Source organism: Heterodontus francisci, chromosome 49 (assembly GCF_036365525.1).
Source record: "Heterodontus francisci isolate sHetFra1 chromosome 49, sHetFra1.hap1, whole genome shotgun sequence".
Classification (NCBI taxonomy): domain Eukaryota; kingdom Metazoa; phylum Chordata; class Chondrichthyes; order Heterodontiformes; family Heterodontidae; genus Heterodontus; species Heterodontus francisci.
In genome coordinates, this window is record NC_090419.1 from 13664463 (window position 1) to 13683855 (window position 19393).

The 19393-nt window shown below is 49.5% G+C and overlaps 1 protein-coding gene across 1 annotated transcript in view; it reads left to right on the forward strand.

The window, feature by feature from the left end:
* Positions 1-19393, forward strand: part of huwe1 (HECT, UBA and WWE domain containing E3 ubiquitin protein ligase 1) — a 124317-nt gene that overhangs the window by 63729 nt on the left and 41195 nt on the right. The window contains exons 44-50 of the mRNA XM_068024344.1: positions 1238-1313; positions 3505-3603; positions 6510-6637; positions 7517-7682; positions 16730-16958; positions 17283-17461; positions 18287-18376. Of these exons, the coding sequence (XP_067880445.1) occupies positions 1238-1313; positions 3505-3603; positions 6510-6637; positions 7517-7682; positions 16730-16958; positions 17283-17461; positions 18287-18376 (967 nt within the window). The remainder of the gene's footprint in view (positions 1-1237; positions 1314-3504; positions 3604-6509; positions 6638-7516; positions 7683-16729; positions 16959-17282; positions 17462-18286; positions 18377-19393) is intronic.

Below are 19393 nucleotides of genomic sequence, written 5' to 3' on the forward strand. Positions count from 1 at the left end.
ACAAAGCGCTGGGGTTCATTTCTCCAGGGATAGTATCAAAAAGCAGGGAAGTCCTATTAACCTTGTAGAGAACCTTGGTTAGACCACACTTGGAGTACTGTGCGCAGTTCTACTCTCCATTTCCTAAAGGATTTAGAGGCACTGGAGAGGATGCAAGAAAGATTTACCAGGACGATACCACAACTGAGAGGTGATAGAAAATGTGAACAGAAGTGTTCTGCTCTCTAGAAGAAGTCTGAGAGGTGACCTCTGATAGAGGCCTCTCAGGTTATGAAAGGGTTCGATAAGGTAGATGTGAAGATGTTCCCACTTGTGGGGTGAGACCAGCGCTAGAAGCCATAAATATAAGATAGTCATTTAATAAATCCAATCATGAATTCAGGAGAAACTTCTTTCCCCAGAGAGCGGTGAGAATGTGGAACTTGCTACCACAGGGAGTGGTCGAGGTGAATAGTATTGATGTATTTAAGGGGGAAGCTGGATAAACACAAGGAAGAGAGGAGTAGAAGGAGATGGTGATAGGGGGAGATGAAGAGGGGGAGGGAGGAGGCTCGTGTGGAGCAGAAACACAGCCAGTTAGGCTGAATGAATCTACAGCACAGAAACAGACCAATGTAACTCTGTGTAACTTTTTTCCGTGATTGCTGACCGTCGTTTATGATTCACGTATCTGTGAAACTGGGATGGTGCTTTTCAAACAGAATGCAGAGAACGCAGTCAAAAGATTGCAAACTCTTGGCCAAGGCTGGCTCTGGCTGTTAAAGTTTAAAACGCCTGAGCATGGAGCAGAGAGAACAGCTCACCGCCCTGGATCATCATTGCTGCTCCTGTGTCCTGCTTTACCACAAGTAGCGCTAGTCTCTCCATCCCCTCCCCAATTGCGAGATGACATACATAGTTAGTTGCTTTTCTTGGCTTCAGTGTGCTTGTCTGTTCATGGATAGCAAGGAAAAGAGGGAGACCAGCACCACATGCCCTGCTCAGTTAACGTTCCACTGATGGACAAGCTGTGCGCGAGCCGGGCCTGATTGTGGAGGGACTGCATCGCTGATGGGGACAGCGGGCTCTATCGGGCCACCTAAGAGAGCTGAATGTCGCCGGTGCAGTGCATGGGATTGAGCTGTTAGGGAGCATTTTGTCAGGCTTGTGAAAGTTTCCCGCCCCATTCCCACCCCCCCCCCCCCCCCCCCCCCCCCCCGTCCATTCCTTCCTAAGGTGCCTGTAACTGTGTTTCCAGGTTGAGAACGAGCTGGAGGACCTTATTGATGAGCTGTTGGAAAGGGACGTGGACACCGTGAGCAGCACGATCATTGGTAAGACGTGCATATCACTCGTTCGTTGCTGGAGGCTGGCTGCAGTTCAGAGCGTGCTTGGGGGCCCTCCGTTTACTCTGCAGTTCTGGGGGATCCTCAGTGCGCGACATGGGCCTTCCGATTTTCAGCGTCTCTTTTTCCTGCTCGTGCATTGGGGTCAAAGAACTTCAAGCAGGGTGAAAACTGATGGGGTATATCGGTCTGCAAACTTTGGGTTTAATCAGAAAATCTCAGCTTTTAAAAAAAAATAAAATAAAATCGGTACAATTTTCAGTGCACTTCACGTGTGAGGAATGAAAGCAGTGCACAGGGGTGGGTTTTTTTTTTGTTGGGATGAGTTGATGTGTCATGTGTTATCCTACTTTTGGCAAGGTGGGGGGAGGGTCTGTAGTCTTTATCTTGTGGTTTATTTAGCTGAAAGGCTGCGTTTGTGTTTCAGGATCTCAGTCGATTAGCGCCATCATTCAGAGGGTAAATTATGGGGCTGAATATTCAAATCAGTAGGTCCATTGGCCGAGCACCAAGTGGTCAAACGGCTGTGAATTGCCTGCCTTTCATTTTCCCCTCTTGTGCCAAAGCACGGGTGAGGAAAGACAGACGGAGCCAGGCCGTTTGACGTCTCCTCGGATTTTTGAGCAGCGAATGTGGGTGACGTCGTACGGGCCCGTAAGGAAGCTGAAATGGGATGCACTGGAAGGGCAGAGGGTTTTGCTGGTGGCTAGCCTCTGCTCTGCTCTGCACCACCGTGTATTTTAAGAAGGGGCAGGGATGCGAGAGAGAAGTTGGGAGGAGTGCCACCACAGGGCCACTGCCTGCTCTCTGCCGGAGAGCAGCATTGGCGAAAACCATGGATGGAATAGGCCGCAAAAACACTAGCAAAATTCTCAAGTAGTAATATCCCAGGCTCGCGTGGAGCATAGACACCAGCAGAGACCTCCTGGGCTGAATGATCTGTGTCTGTGCTTGAATTCTCTCATCGGGTTCGGTCATCCCTCAAGCCAGTAACGCCAGAATGACTGCAGCTTTCCCTGTTTGAACAAGATTGTAATGGGCAGTCAAGGGAGGGCGAGGAGCAGGGTGATGTGGTGGACTGTTTATATATCTTTATATATTACAAAAAAGCCGGGAATATCTCCCTGATCCTCCATTCAGGCACATAAAGAGGATGCTGGAATGAGAAGACTGTTTGCTTTTGCAGAATGGTGGTGAGATGATTTGTAAATGACTCGCAAGTCAGCAGTGAAAGGTGAACGAGAAGCTTGTTCCGAAACCCAGTGAAGTTTCACTGGCATGTGTTTGTGTGTCTGTTGTGGGGTTGTGCAAGTAATTTTTTATTTTTCTCCTCTCGCTTTGTCTGCCTGTTCCTCTTCAGTTGCCGTGCACCTTCCCAAAAGCCTGCTCTCGTGCCTGCACTAATAGCCTGAAACCGGCAGCTTGGAGGAAGTCCATTCAGGTGTTTCCGCTTCCCCACTGCCCCCCACCCTCCCCCTCAACCACCCCCCCCTCCCAATCTGTTTTCTCTACCCCATATTCCTTCCCCCACACAGAGAAAGCGAGAGATGTCCCCCAGAACGTCGTGGCTGAGGTTCGGAGTTTGGCTTCTGGAGATTCACAACGCACTTAGATTACTCGTTGGGCCATAGTGGGGCGGATTCTGCCTATCGTAGCATGTCATTAGTATCCGAACCCCTTCCAGTGTTGTCGCAGAAGGCTTTAAATGGGCAATCGAACAATAAAACAAACAAGAAAAGGTTAAGGCTCTCTTGTGTCTTTCCCGCTGCTGCCTTGTGCCAAGGAATGATACCAAGTGAAAACTGGGAATTGCAATTTAAGTTGATAGTGCTGGCAAACAAATGTGGGCCAAAATGGTCGATCGCTAAAGAAGTACTTGAAATGATCCTAAAATACTTAATTGGCACCTCCCAACACTCTCCAATGACACACACTCTGCTCAAAGTGTACACAACTGGACTTTACAGTAAAAATGCTCGCCCTACAATAGACCCATTCAGCACCCGCACACCAAAAAAAAAAAACTAGGATTAAAGCTCCGAAGTGCAAATATGTGGGTAGGAAAATTCCAAAGTGCGAGTACCAAAAGTCGATGGTATGTTGTGGAAAATGTAGAATGCACTGTCGTGGGCTTGCATTCACTTTTTCTTTATTTTATTTCCTTCCTCTGGCGCTACAGCTTGCAGAAGTACTGAGGATGAGTCCCAGGAGGATGTGTTGATGGATGAGGCTCCCTCAAATCTCAGTCAGGCGCCCACTCTGCAGGCTAACCGAGAAGGTACAAAAAAAAAACTGTCTTTACTGCTGTGCAGAAGGAGAGCCCTTAATTACCAATCCTGCATCGTCATCAGTTTAAAAAGAAAAAAAAAAGCTTTGTGTGTGCAGCATGCGAGTAAATGGGCACTGCACAAAGCTTGGGATGGTAAGGGACTCATGTCTGATCATTCCCCTCCCATCCATCCCTTCGTACTCCAGTCTCCATCTAATTTCTTCCCTTTTTCCCCATTCTGACCAATCTGATTCCTTTCCTGTCTCTTCCCACCCCCCAACACTCATCCATCTCTCCAGTAGTTGCTCCATCCAGTCATAATTCCTTTCATTTCATCTCTTCGCTCCCCTTCACCTACCATTTTGTAGCTGGAAGCACAAGACAAAAAGAAGCATAGGGACAATATCTAAGTTTTTTTTGGGCACCTTGACCCATCTTGTTGGGTTTCATGAATGCAGACCCTTCAGAAAATTAGGTCGTACAAAAACTGTGGGGAGCGGGGAGGAAGAGAGAGGGTTTGGGGAGGTTGTGCTGGTTACCCCACTCCTGAAAGTGGTGGTGGGTTACGGTAAAAGACACTTAATTGAAAAAAATAACTGAAGCAGTCCTTGCTCTTGGGAGAAGGCAAAGTCCAAACCTGCCTGCGTGTCCCTTCTTTGAGTAGGGAGGGCAGGCTTGATACTGATTTGGATCAGTGCCGGTGATGTTAAACCAGCCAGTGCAACATAATATTAAGTTTGTCCAAAAGAGAAGTCAAAGTGATATTGGACCAATGGTGCATCACTTCATTATCTGTGTGAGTAACGTGCCAGCCCTTGTGTAGAGCTCTGCTTTTGTGACTATTGATGGATGCGCTTGTAATAGTAACCTTAACATCATAAAAGATCCAATGAGCTTTGGTGGAACATTACAGGACGATGTTTGACACTGAGATATTAGGGCAGGTGACTGAAAAGCTTAGGGATGGAATTCCGGAGCTTCGGGCCTAGATGGCTGAAGGTATGGCTGCCAGTGGTGAGACGATGGCCGTGGTGGATACACTTAACCGCCCGAGTCGGTTGAGCACAGCACTCTTGGAGGGTTGGCAGAGATTAGAGAGTTAGGAAGGGGTGAGGCCATCGAGGTATTTGAAAGCCAGAATGAGGATTTTTAAGTTGCCGGACCAGGGGCCAGTGTAGGTCAGCGAGCAGAGGCGGGGTGACAGTGACTTGGTGTGAGTTTGGATACGGGGCAGCAGAGTTTCGCATGAGCTGAAGGTCGTGGAGGATGGGAGGCCGATCAAAAGAGCACTGGAGCAGTCGAGTCTAGAGGTAATGAAAAGCATGAATGAGGATTTCAGCAGCAGATGAGCTGAGTAGGCTGAGGCGAGCCATGTTACGGACGTGTGAGCAGGCGTTCTGTGAGATGGGGCTAATATGGGGGCAGCTGGAAGCTCAGCTCCAGGTCAGATAGGACCGTGACTTTGTGAACAGGTCTGAGACTATGGCCAGGGTGGGGGATGGAGTCAGCTTCCAGTTCTGCGCATGGTCTGTCGCTGTTGCCCCGATGGTTCAGAACGACTGTTTCTAGTTAAGTTTTACACTTGCCAACCCACAGGCCATCCTGCTGCTTTTGTTACTGTGGCATCTTCGAGTCAGCAGTGCAGTTCAGTTGTAGTGATCGCTTTTGAGACGGTTGTTGATTGTCGGCACCGCCAAACCCATAACATCCGCCATCTAGAAGGGCGAGGGCAGCAGGCACGTGGGAAAGCCACCACCTCCAAGTTCCCCTCCCCCGATCTCGCACGACATCCTGACTTGGCATATCCGCCATTCCTTCAGTGTCACTGAGTCAAAATCCTGGGATTCCCGACCTAACAGCACCGTGGGAGCACCTTGACCCCACATACTGCTGCAGCTCACCGCCACCTTGTCGAGGGCAACGAGGGATGGGCAATAATTGCCAGTGACGCCCACATGCAGAGAATGAAAATAAAACGTGCTTCCGTTGCAGCAATATTAATCTGCACGTTGGTGGGTTAATACCAGTGCTGATAGGGTGCTAGTTCTCCACTTTTAAACATGGACTCCTGCATTGCTGAGCTCTTGCCCACACTTGCTGGTTGGGGGAGGTGGTGGGAGGTACCTGTAAAACAAAATCTCTCAATAGCAACAGCAGCACATTGGCCAAGAAGAAGCTGAGCTGTTGTTAAATCAATTTGCATACAAAGTGCCAGTGAGTACTGAACCACGCTATTAAAATCGGCTGTGTGAAACGAGGGACCAGCGGTCCAGCTTTGGGGGGTCTCTACCTTCAGAGTTCCACTGTGCTCGTGCACTGGAATATCTTGAATTGATTTTGCTACAAGCATTGACCCGGCCTAAGTATCTTCACAGCAGCTGCCTCCCACATATCAGGCTGGAATGAGTTCTTGCCTCAGTGAATCCGGGACTAACCTAGACCATGTCCCAAAGCAGCGCTAAGGGGGTGCTGCAAAGTCGGAGGTGCCTCCCCTCAAATGAGGCATTAATCCAAGGTTTGGTGTGACCGCTCAGTTGAACGTTGAAGATCCCAAGGCGCGGTTGGAAGAAGAGAAGGGGGGAGTCCTCCCCTGTGTCCTGGGATAACATTCCCCCCCCACCCTCCCCTCCCGACAATCGCTGTGGCAAAAAGTGGTCATTCACCTCATTGCTTTTTGTGAGATCTGCCTATGTGCAATATTGCTACTGCATGTACCAACACAAGACACTTTCCTTTAAATTAGGTGTAAGCAAAATGCTTTGAGCTGTTTGAGTGAATGATTGGGCACGACAGGATTTAACTTCAGTTAAGTGGTTAGTTTTGGTCCTGGGCAAGTTAATTTACCACCAAACCCGAATCGGGTCCCGTTATTAAAGGTCCGCTTGCTCCGTTTACCACTGTTCTCCTTTGCACAGATTCTATGAATATCTTGGACCCTGATGACGAGGAGCACACGCAAGAGGAAGATAGCAGTGGAAGTAATGAGGATGATGACGACAGTCAGGATGAAGATGAGGAAGAGGAGGAGGACGAAGATGATCAGGTGAGGAAGCACCGTGAGCCCACTTGTTTCAGGTTTGGCTGCTTTCCTGTTCGTCTTCACCTCCCTCCTCACCATCCAGGTATCACTAGTGACAGCAGTTGTTCGACGCTGAGATGCTATCGTGGGCATGGCTCCCAGCCCACCCCCCCACCCCAACGGTTGGCGTTCTTGAATGGGCTCTTTCTGATGTTGGAAGCCCAGGTTTTACGTGTCTGACCCTGGCTTGAAGTGCCCAGCCCTTTAACCCTCCATCAGCCAGGTCAAACTGTGATGGAGGCAGCACCGTTTCTTCGTTAAATGGTGTCTTCAAACCTCCCCCATTGTTCTCTTGGCAAGAGCTGTCCCCAGAGCCCTGCAATAAGAAAAAAATTCCTTTCCTATGGAGTAGTTGAGGTGAATAGCGTCTTTAAGGGGAAGCCAGATAAATACACAAAGACTAGAGGGATATATTGATGGGGCTGAAATGAAGGAGGCTTGTTTAGTGCATAAAACACCAGCTTCAACTAAATGGGCTGAATGGCCAGTTTGTGCTGAAATTTCTGTCCAGTTCCCTTCGGAAAGTTGTTATTGAATCTACTTCCACTACCCACTCACTCTGCTGCGCTGTACATTCTATGTAATTCTGTGATCTTTTTAAGTGGTTTTCCAATTTCTGTTGTATTCATCCCTCTACCTGGCGCAGTTCGTCCTTGGAGTAGAGACCAGAGGCTCTGTACCGGGAGAATGCGGTGAGTGCTGACAGTGTCATGGCTTTTTGACATGACTTTGGCTGTGGCACAGTGGTTATTTCGGCAGGGACAACTGTCTGGGGAGTTTAAAAAACCGTGGTTTATTCACCGGGGTTTGTGTGTGTGTGTGTCTGTGTCATTGCATATGTAGGACGACGAGGAAGGAGAGGAAGAGGAAGGGGATGAGGATGACGAGGATGAGGAGGGGTCAGAAATGGAGCTGGACGAAGACTATCCGGATATCGACGAGTCACTCGTCCGCTTCGACAGAGAGGATGATCTGATCATTGAGTTTGACAACATGTTCTCCACTGCAGGTAGGAGGCTGTCTTCAATGAAGGGCTGACTGTCGTTGGCCACAGTCGCTGGTTAGGGATTCAGTCGTTGCTTATAACACGACTAATCTAATCTTGTAAACACAGCTTAACGGTTAAAGATGAGGGAAATCTGAAATAAAAGCCAACTGTGGGAATGCACGGCAGGCAGGGCAATATCTGAATAAGGGTCTCACCGCTCGTCTGGTTCAGCTGAAGAGCCTCGCTCTGTGTCACTGATGAACAGCTGTTTTGTTTCCAACTTTTAGTGCGATTTATGCTCTTTATAATTAACTCTCGTCTTTTGTTCCATTATTTATGGCCCCTCCTGTGAAATGTGCAATCTGTCATTGTTTTAATGGGTGGAATGTACGAGCTATTGTCACGGTGGATTTTAAATTCATTCATCATGCAACCTTCGGTCCGATCCAAAGCTGCTGTAAACAAAATACTGGCCAGTTGTAAAGGCCGATTGTTGGAGATAGGGGCGCTGGGGTGAAGCGGAATGTTGCAGCTCTGTCTCGGTCCAAAAGATGTCCAGAGTCCCCCTCACTCCCGCCGGCTATTTTGCACACCCCTGACTGATGCATGTTATACCTCCTGTTTCAATCTCTTGTTGAAACCTCCTGTTTCAATCTCTTGTTGAAACCTCCTCTCTAAGAGGATCTGAACTGGCTGTGTTCTCGGCCAAGCCGAGTCGTTCGGACATGATTTGTGCTGGAGTAGGGAGGGCAGTCTGTTTCCCAGGGATCTCCAGAAGGCTCTGGCTCCGAGAAAACTTGTGTTCTTGGATTTCATTTTTGCAGTTGTAACTTAGTCCAGCCTGTGGCAAAGGCCACTGCGACTTGATTTCTGCGGTAAAGCAGGTGGAATTGTGCAGGTTTCTGTCGCTGGGTTTTTTTGCGTTTGAGCCTTTTGCTGGACCAGGTCTTTGTAACTTGGGGTGTGGGCAACGCAGCGTCTTGGAATATAATCCTCGAGATTCATTTACTAGGGTGAGTTGCTACTCCAGAGTTTTACAAGGAGGGTGTGGAAGAATAAGACAGATCTCTCCAGCAATTTATCAGACGCACCTTCTTTGGAGGGAGGAAGGTAGTAATATTAACCCCTCTCTCCACCGATGCTGCCCGCCTTGCTGAGCATAACCAGTTTCTGTTCTAGTTTCAGATTTCCAGCATCTGCAGTGTAGTATTTCGGTGTTTGCGCATGTCTTTGTGATTGTGGATGGGTGTGGGGCGCCAGGGAAGGCCATTTTATGGGAAGTTGAGTTTTTTTTAATAAATAAAAGGTTCCTCCCCTTCTCTTTTTCTCTCTCTCTCTCTCTCTCTCTCTCTCTCTCTCTCTCTCTCTCTCTCTCTCTCTCTCTCTCTCTCTTTCTCTCTCTCTCTCTCTCGTGGAAATCCAAGGAAAGTAGTCGATTTGTCGTTCTGCTAGTGTGCAGTGAATAATTGACTTTACTGAGATTTACAAAACAGGGCCCAGTTCTGGTGGGGATTTGAGTTTTTAAGACATATAAGTGGCTCAATAGTGAAAAGTAGACAAATTTTAAACCAGTGAATACACCAGACTGATCGAGTTGGGTGGTGTTGGCAGACAAAAATGAGGAAGTGTAATTAATGGGTGTTGAAAAATTGTGTCATGACCTCCAGCAATTTAAAACCACTTGGGCTGACGGTGGTTTTCTGATCATTTCAGCCCATTAAGTTGGCATTTGGCCAGCAGCGAGACTGCTGGATAGCTGAACCCTCGCGAGCAAGGTCCTGATCCTCTTAAAAGAGTGAGGTGCCAAGGGAAAGCTGAATCCCGGTGATGTAAAGTCAGTTCCGTTTTCCTCGGGAATCTTTGGGAAATCTTTGGTCCGAGTATAAATGTGCTCGCTCGCTTGGGGCGACCTCAAGGGTGAGGGGGCAGAATATTGCATCTGACCGCTAAGAATGGGTAGTCCCTGTTGCAAAGCCCCTCCGCTTCCACCATCTCTGAGCCTTGTCTGTTACAATTTCATGGGGATAGAGGAGGTGAGGATGAGGAGTTGGGGGTGAGATTTTCTCTGAGTGTCGTTGACTGTATTTGATTGCTGTCACTGTGGCTTAGTGAGCAAGGGACCAGGAAAACCTGATTCAAAGCTATTGGACAGAAAGGGCTGGCTTCATTCTCTGAGCTGTAGCCACACTGTGCTGTGACATTAGCTCTCTTTTGTTTTTGGGGGCGGTGGGGGGGTTGCTGCTGGATGGGACGTTGGTGTCGTTTTTATGGCCGCAGAGTGAGGAAGGGAATGGGGTAAGTTGAGTGCGAGAGTTTGCCGTAGCGCTCCCGATATTTTTGGGAGAGGAGCTGTTGGTCGTCTGTCGGTTTATGGCTATTGGGAAAGACTGAACAGACTGGGGCTCTCTTTGGAAAAGCAGAGGTGACCTGATCGCGGTCCTTGGAATTCTTGGAGGGATCCAGTCGGGTAGATGTAGGGAAGATGTTTCCACTTGTGGGGCAGCAGAGGGGAGGAGACCAAAATTAGGGGCCAATAAGTACAAGATGGTCAATGGAATAAGGAATTCAGGAGGAACTTTGCCCAGTGAGTGGCCCGAACGTGGAACTTGCCACAACGTGGAGTGGTTGAGGCGAATAGTAAGATGCATTTAAGGGGAAGCTAGATAAGTACACAAGGGAGAAAGGAATAGAAGGTTATGCTTGATAGGGTTAGGTAAGGTAAATAGAAAGGGCGGGGGCTCATGTGGAGCATCGCGGCTGACTGGCCTGTTCCCATGCTGTAAATTCAGTAACGTTGGAAGTCGTGGGTTTTTGGGAGGGAGGGTGGAGATCGTGACATGGCCTTGGAGGTGGAGGTCACTGGCAGTGGAAGTCGATGCGTGCACGCTCTAGTACTGATAAGCCTCTAACCAGACCAACCGACCAAAAGCATGCGTTTGTTTTTTTTCACTGTCAGCTGATCCCTTCCGCGGAGACAGTCTGTTTGGGAGCTTTGGTGCAGCTGTCAGCCGTACATTTCACCTCCCTGTAGCAGTGCACGATGAAAATAATGGCAGTGACATCAATGGTAGGCATCTGACTGCAGCTTCTACTCTGCTCACACCAGCTCTAGAAGTTAACTCTCGGTGGTGATGTGTTGTAGGTTGGCAGAACGTCTGGGTTCTGCGCAGTGTTTCTAAAAGACCAATGGTTGCATGGGGGTGGTTGGGAGGGGGCGGGGACGTTGGTCAGCACTGCTGGTCAACTTCGGAGCCCCCTTCCTGAACTTCATTCTGGGATACAGTTGGCCAGTTCACCCCAGCACATGTCCCTTTTGGATTTTCACCTCTTCCTTTGCCCAGCAGGCAATACAATTCATTTGGTTTTTGATTTATCACCGCAAAGTACAGCACAGAAGGAAGTTATTTGGCCCCTCCAAGTCTGTGCCTGCTCTTTCAAAGAGCCATCCAGTTAGTCCCGCTCCTCAGCTCCTTCCCCATATCCCTGCAATTTTTTCCTCCGATTCCCTTTTGGAGGCTTCGCTTGAATCTGTATCCTCCACCTTATTGGGCAGTGCGTTTCAAATCCTAACCAGTCGGTTTAAAAAAAGAAAACATTTCTCATGCCAATTCCTGGATCTTTGGCCAATCACCTTAATTCTGTGCCCTCTGCTTAACAACCCGTTGGAAGCAGTTTCTCTTCATTTGCTCCGTCTAAACCCTTCCTGATTTTAAACAAATATAAAACATATAAGACAAGTGATGACTGCTTCTTCTGCCCCTCTCCTGCAACAAATTGGCAGCAGAAAGATCATTGTGTTTAGTTATGGTTTGAAACTGGCACTAATTGCAATCCGCCGCTGTTTGTTTTCGCGACATTTGCTACTGTTACTGAGCCTACAGCTGGTCACTAATAACATAAATGTTCTATTGTCGAAGCTCTGCGAGTTTTACCGAGAAAACATAAGGGGAAGACGGGGATTGGCGTCTAGTTGAAGTTGCCCACCCTTGTCGCTTCTCTATCGTCCTGTGTCACAAGCTGTTTGCCACCTGACACCGAGTGAGTGTCAGTGTCTCTCCCCACGGGATAGCCTCGCTCTTTGCCCTTTGACCCCTTGCACCTCCTTCTAACCCATTCACACCAATGAAGCTATGCACCCTTCAATGTGACTTGAAGGCGCATTCATTTGCCGTTCAACAATTGACGGTATGTTGCCATCCGCAAGTTCCGCTAGTTTTTAGCTGGGGTTCCTTGACCGTGTCCCATTCTAACAGCCGGCCACGTCTTTCTACAGGCGCTACGCTTCTATTTCAGGCTACGAAGGAATGGCCAGCCTGCCAACTACCTAGGTTGTGTGGCCATAACCGGGTCGGCTGCTGGGCTTGGGTGAGGTGTTGGGCGGTTTGGGTGCCGTTTGGTGACCCGGATGCACTTTGATAGTTGCTGCCAGACCCTGCGAAACGGGTGCTTTCAAAATGGCAGGTCGCGCGGAAGCTTTGGCGCAGCTTGGACTGGGTGGGAGGATGCCGATTTCCATTCCTGTGCTGCGCAGGCGAGGAAGCGGGCATCGCTGCCAGTACAGGAGGACTGAGGGGAACCAGTCATTGACAGCCTGTTGCATGGCAACGATGCCCGCTGGCCTGGGGAGGGGGCGGGGGGGGCGCAGGTCACCGGAGCCGTCATTGGCAGCACTGGGGCCTCCGCTAGCAGAGCTTTAAAATCTTCTCAATCACTGACTCCCGCTGCCTTGTTGTGAGAGGAGACTGAATGGGCATTGAGGTCACCACATGTGATGCAGAGTTGTCCCCATGCATGCCTGGAATAATGTGACTGCCTCCCTCCTGGCTGTCGGTAGCGTGTGACATGAGGTGCCAAGGACTGACCCTGGTTAGGAGAAAGAAGTACTATTTTGAGCTTGTGGGGCATACAACTCCTGTTGAATCTTGAAATGCATGGTCCACTTGCCGAGGGATGTGGCAAGGACTGTGGCATAATGCAGGGCGGAAGTGGTGTCGGGAAAGCTGGCAAGGTTTTTTTTTTGATGAGCATTCCTTTGCTTGAAATGAGATTGCAAGCCTACGGAGGCCACCGTCAATGGGGGACCTCTCTTTTGAATGCGCATATAAATTCTGTACTGTTTGGCCGGGGCCCGTGCTTTCTGCATTGCCCATCTTATTTTTGACAGATGATGCATTCTGCTCTTTGCAACAGATATTTTGAAAGTCCCCCATGCTGTCGTTTTACCCGATGCTACTGATAGACCCTGGTGAGGTCAACCATGAGAATAATGAGTGGGATACTGACTGGGGAACATTAAAAGGGCTTGTGGTGTGCAAACTGCAACCAATGACCGGGACACTGTGTCCAGGTATCTGCCTTGTTTTCCCCCTCACTTGTTCTACACAGCAGCCTTGCAGATTGCTCTCTGGCAGCTGCAGCACCCAGGGTGATGCCTCTGTGTAAGCATGTTCAAGTAAAGATCAGACTATTCCTTTCTCCATCTGTTTGAGTCTCCTCTTGCTGTGCGGTTATAGATTCTCGTGCCCAAGCTTATTGGCTGCACAAATCGTTATTAAAACAGAAATTGGAAAAGCGCACATCAAATTAGTGCCAGTTTGATCCCCAGCAGAAGTTAAATTGATGAGATGTCTGAAAGTTTATTTCTTTTAATATTTAAGTCCAGCATTAATTGACTGTACTTTGGGAGTCATCCTCTGTACCATATTTTAACATGTAGAGGAATCTCTGTCCTTCCAGTGCCTTTCAATAGTGTGTCTATGATCACTTAATGGAGTATGTTCTGTTTGTCGACCTATATGATTAAATGCCTTTTTTTTTTATCTCCAACCATCTCAGAAACTTGGCCAATCTACTGGGTGTGGGATGAGAGCATGTTTGAACACTTAGACCACCAATTCACATCTAACCAAAGAGCAATTAATTTACTATCACCTCTCCTTCCTTGGACATGTCATCACACCCCGCCCCCGACCCTCATTCTTGCTCTGATATCTTGGATTCGCTTTCTTTTCTATTTTTCGTTCTTCCTATTTTTTTCCTCCTTCATTTTTCTCCTTTTCCTGTCTCTCTTTCTCTCTCCCCTCCCTCCTGATCTCCCCCCCGCTGCCCTTATTTTATCGTCCTCTCCTTTTCCCAAATGGGCACTAGGTGCTGCTGACCCCTTGGGACCCCTCTCGGTTCTATGGGACAGCGGCTTCAGGGAAGTCCAGATGGCTGCAGCAGCACCTAAAGCGAGACAGAATTGTATTGGAGCCCTGTTTCCGTCTCCCCTCTCCCCCTGAGATCTACTGCTGATGGGCACAGGTCCTCAGTGCAGACAGGCTCTTCCAAATGCCACAAAGCAAACTCACTAAGCATTGGTGATGCTCACAAACTTGAAATTTTTTTTTAAAGCCTCAAATATCCTGGACAGTGACAGGAAAGCGCGGGAAACCAGAAATATCAAATATGGACACTTGACCGATTTAATTTGTCCCTCCGCGTCGTGTTCCCCCGCCCCATTGTTTTTTTTTTAGTAACACTGCGTATTAGAGGTGCGAGTGACAGAAATATCATTAGCAAAACCCGTTTCTAGGTGAAGGGGCCGCTCTGGCTTTCGAAAGTTGCTGCTGCTAAGGGGCCTTGTCCAAAATAAAATTTGAAACATTCAATAATTGGCCGATTTCCCAGGTGCATCCGCACCGGTCTTGAAGGACCACTGTGCGTGCAAAATTGCGCGTTTTCAAAACAGCAGCAACCCAACCAACCAGAAACCTCCAACTGGATGTTTTGGCTGTCGGGGCCTCGTGTGTACCTTCGCTCCAGCCCTGAAGTGCATGGGCTCACTCTACGCTGATCCCGCAGCGGGTGTAAGCCCTTCCTGGCCTTAACTCTTCAAGTGTTAGAGTGGCGTCGAGCCCTTTTTAAACGAGGCAGCAGGGTGAGTAAGGCCCAGAAAGCGCATGCCTGCATTTTTTCTTGTGCAGTTGGACAAGACCCCTTGGACTCCAGAATTCACGCTTGCTAAATACTGATGTGCGTTAAGAACCTGTCTGGCAAATGTTACCTTTTGACTCGGCACTGGCCTGCTTTCTCTTGAATTTTCATAGTGATTGAGGGAGGGTCTCAAAGACTTGCATCTACCTCAAAACATGTAGTGTTTCGCATAACTTGGCACTTGTCTCCTTCCTTAGGGTTTTTGAAACCTGATGCCTTAACAGTCAATGGTGTGACCCGCAAGCTTTGGCGACTCCAGCCACTCCCCCTCCAAGCCAGCCCCTCCTCAGCTTAATGTTTCCGCCTTGGTCCTTTTATTTGGTTCTTCAATCCCTAAACCCCTCCTCACCAATATTTCGTGTCGTCCTCGGCTGATGGACCGAGGCCTCAGCTATATCGTTGACCTGCGGTTTGAGGTTCGGAGATTCTGATTTCCCCGCCTAAGCGCTGTGTTCCTCGCAAGGAATCTCCGCTCCGATTTGATGCCTCATTGCCCTGTGACGTTGAGAGCGCTTTGTTCTGGCAGGCCTGATGGTTCAGTGCTGGATGTGCACAGGAGCAGGAGGAAGCAGTATAGCTCCTCGAGCCGCCTCTGCTGCCATGCATGCAGATCATGGCTGATCTGTATCGCGACTCGTATTTACCCCCCACCTCCCCCCTTTGCTCCATATCCCCTGACCACTCCTCGCTGTTGGCCAGCAAAAATATTCTCAATCTCAGTTTTGAAAATTTCAATTGATCCACAACCTTTTGGGGAAGAGTGTTTGAGCTCTGCTATAATCATAGCCAGCTTATAGACAGAAGGATTCACTTCAGGCTGTGCTCTCCTCTCCCTCCAAGGTTGCACTGTTCCTACTAGTGTTGTTTCTGTTTGTGATTTTCACCTATGTTAAAAAGGGGGGGGGGGGGTGAAAATTATCCCAAGTCAGAGAATGTCAAAGTTCCACAGTCGAAGTGCCGATACTTTCAGTCAGCCATGCGATTATCTCTCCGCTGTGGTTGCAGGATGACCCTTGGTGTCATTTTGTCATGTGGTGGGAGGAGGGGGAGGTGGGGTCTCGGCTACTGAATTGCATGTCACACAAGAGGAAATACTATGTGCAGGAGGCAGATGTGTGGACTTGTTGAGATTCTCCACGAGTTTCTCTTTCGGTGGGGTGTTGGGAGAGTGTTGACCAACCCTGGGTGTGCTGTATTGTGCAAAGCGGTATATCTGCTCCTAAATCGTGACGAGTGAACGTTGTATTAAAAAGCCCATGACAACTCTGTCCAGCCTTGCAGCGCGTTCCCTGCAGTGCCTCACAGTTGTCTTTTAATTAACAGGCTCTGAAAGAAGGGTCAGGGAAGAGGGTGATGTAAAATAGAATGCTGTCCTTTCACCTCTTAAATGTGGGCTTAATTCCAAATCAGTTCGCTGGGATGTAGCTCTCCCCTCTGCCATGTGGTGAGGTGGGGGTTGGAGGTGGTACATTTGACAGAAGGCCACCGCGCAGATTCATAGCAGATTACCAGTGGATTGTGGATCATGCTCCAGCGACAAGGACGAAGAGCTGCAGTAGGTGCTGTAAATTTGGAGATGGCCATAGTCTTTGGGCAGTGCGGCGAGAGGTTTACTCCATATCTAACCCCGTGCTGTACCCTGTCCGGGGAGTGTTTGGGGACAGTGTAGAGGGAGCTTTACTCTATCTAACCCCGCACTGTTCCTGCCCTGGGGGAGTGTGATGGGGGCTGTACACTGTGTCTAATAGACATGTTCCCATTACCGAACACTGCCAGCTTGCAGGGGACAACATTCTCTCCTGTTCTGCTTCCCCACCACCAAAAACATTAGGCAGTGCAGGAATGATGAATTTTTACATGTTGAATAAAATAAATCAACTCCAGCAGTAAATGAGAAAGTTACAGTTCAACTGTGCGGTGCTGTGGCAAATTGTTGCAGATGTAGATTGCAAGGATGGATTTTGTGTTGATCTTTGGAGTTGCTGAGTCTCTGATCCGCTGTGTGTTCCTGCACCGAATGTTGATTGGCTCAATTAGCCACACTTAAAGATGGCGCCGCGGGTTCTTTTCTAACTTCTCTCCTCTCTTCCTAGCGGATATACCCCCAGCCCCGGGTAACATTCCTGCCACGCACCCGCTCATGGTTCGGCACGCGGATCACAGCGCCCTGACGCTGGGCACGGGATCCTCCACCACGCGGCTCACGCAAGGAATCGGGCGCAGTCAGCGGGCGATCCGGCCGTTTGCTGCCAACACTGGCCACACCATCCACGTGCACTACCCTGGGAACAGGCAACCCAACCCTCCGCTCATCCTGCAAAGGTAAAAGATCGAAAGCACGAGGCAGGGGGCCAAAGGAGCTCGCCCCATTTTCAGCTGCATTCTGCGCTCGTGTGTTGTGATCCATTGTCCCATCTCGCATGGCGCTGCCCTGGCTCAGTGGGCTGCGCTCGAGTGCTTGTATATCCTTTCTGTAATAGAGACCAGAGCTGCGCAGCGTATGTGTGGTCTTAACCAAGATTCGACCCAAGTTTCATATAACTTCTCTGCTTTTGAATCCTCTTGCTCTCGAGCTGAACTACAGTGCTTTGCTTTACCCTTCGTATGGCCCCGTTAACCAGTGTCTCCGCTCGTAACCCCTTCCAGATTGCTCGGGCCCTCAGCCGCCGCAGACATCCTCCAGCTGAGCAGCAGCCTGCCGCTCCAAAGCCGCGGCCGTGCGCGGCTGCTGGTCGGCAACGACGATGTCCACATCATCGCTCGGTCGGACGACGACCTCCTGGACGACTTCTTCCACGACCAGACAGCCACGACCAGCCAAGCGGGTAAAGCAGCCGATGGGGAGCGAGCCGCGCGTCCGCCGAGACTTCAGAGGCGGGGACCTGAATCCTGGCGCATCCGTTACCGTGACCATTTGGGGTGCAGGTGGGGTGAGGGGAGGTGGGGAAAATGGGCTAGTGCAGCCAGTAACTGCTCCGATGGTAAAAGGGTTTTTAAAATGGTCCAAAGGCTTGCAAAAAGTTCCCTCGTTCGTCTGGGAATGTGGCTGGGAATTCGTTTCTCTTCTGTGCCTGCAGAAGCAGACTGTTACACACTCAGACCAATTTTGGACTGACCGCCTCTGTCATATTTGAGCGCAGTTTTTGTTTCGGCGAGTCTGAATGCCGAGGCTGCAATCAGCAGGAAAAGGGGGTGACCGTGCAACGCATGATATAAACCTGCATCTAGATAGTTGCAGAAGACGAGCTGACTTATCAAGCGCTGTGTCTGGTCACGGCGATACCTGTGGCGTTTATTTGCACCAATTTCAGTGATCCATCTTGAACTGCTCGTTTCCACAGTGTGGGGGTGGGAACAGTTTGTGTTTCACTGGATTAGATTGTTGAGTCGTGGATCTGGCCGTGATGGCTGAATGGGTTGGAGATGTGATTTGTTGTGCCGTTACTGACCAAGCTGAAATATTTTCCAGTTGGCGTTTTTAAATAGCTGCGCGCTTAAAAGCGAGCGTGCAGTTTGCAGCCGGTGAGAAAAACCGACCCCTTGTGATGATTCTGTAAGGATGGGTATTCAGCTGTCCAGGTGCTTCACCGGTGTAGCTCACCCGACCACCTGTACTGCATCGATTGTAATGCTCTCCTTTCTTTCTGCAGGTACCCTGTCCAGCATCCCAACTGCACTAACCCGCTGGACTGAGGAATGCAAAGTACTCGACACAGAGAGTATGCACGACTGCGTGGCAGGTGAGAATTTGGTTGGGTAGACGTAGAGAAAGTGTTTCCACGTTGTGGGGGGGGGGGTGGGGGGGCGGGGGGGCTGAAGGAGCCCAAAGCCAGTGGTCATATTTCTTGCGTTCTTCATAAATACAAGGGAGTCGACAATAAATTCAATATAGAATTCGGGAGAAATTTCTTTCCCCAGGGAGTGGTGAGAATGTGGAACGCGCTACCACAGGGAGTGGTTGAGGTGAATAGTATCGATGCATTGAAGGGAAAGCTGGAGGAGTACATCAGGGAGAAAGGAATGGACTGATGTGGCCATGGTTCGTGAAGGTCATTTAGGGAAGGCCATCCTTACCTGGTCTGGCCTACGTGTGGCTCCAGACCCACAGTCATGTGGTTGACGCCTAACTGCCCTCCAAAGTGGGCACTCAATTCTTAATTCCCCCCCTCCTACTTACAGTCTTCAGCTTGTGTACAGTTCCGCAAGCGTCTGGTGTCTTCCAGTACTTTGCCCCAAGCACTCACCTTGTGTGAGTTTAGACAGGATTGTCCGTTTGCTTCTGGGGAGTGACTTACAGCTGAACCTGCACTTGTCCACTGGGTATGCATCTTGAATATGGGTCACTGGGAATCCTTCAGGGCTGGGGGTTGCCTGTCCCTGCCTCTCCCAGTCCTGGGGAAATATTCTTGCTCCTGCGGCTAAGATCAGTTGACCCTAATCCAGGTACCCCTGCTCACTACCACTCAGCTGCTCGGTGTGTTAAACAGCCACGTCTGCCAGCTCGGTTTCTGACGGCTCACCGTCTCTTAGCTTGAGCGCAAAGTGTGGACCCAAACGGTGGGTCGAGCTTCCACTCCACCAGGTTCTTCCCAAGGGAGGCACCAGGCCAAAGGGAGAAGATGAATGTTGCCCTTTAATGCTTGTATGGCACCTTGTCGCAGTCTGAACACTTTATATATTGGAGTGCAGCTACTGTTTAGGATGAAACATAGCACGAACGTGCAACACCAGTTAGTCTGTTTTTGGTAGATGATAGA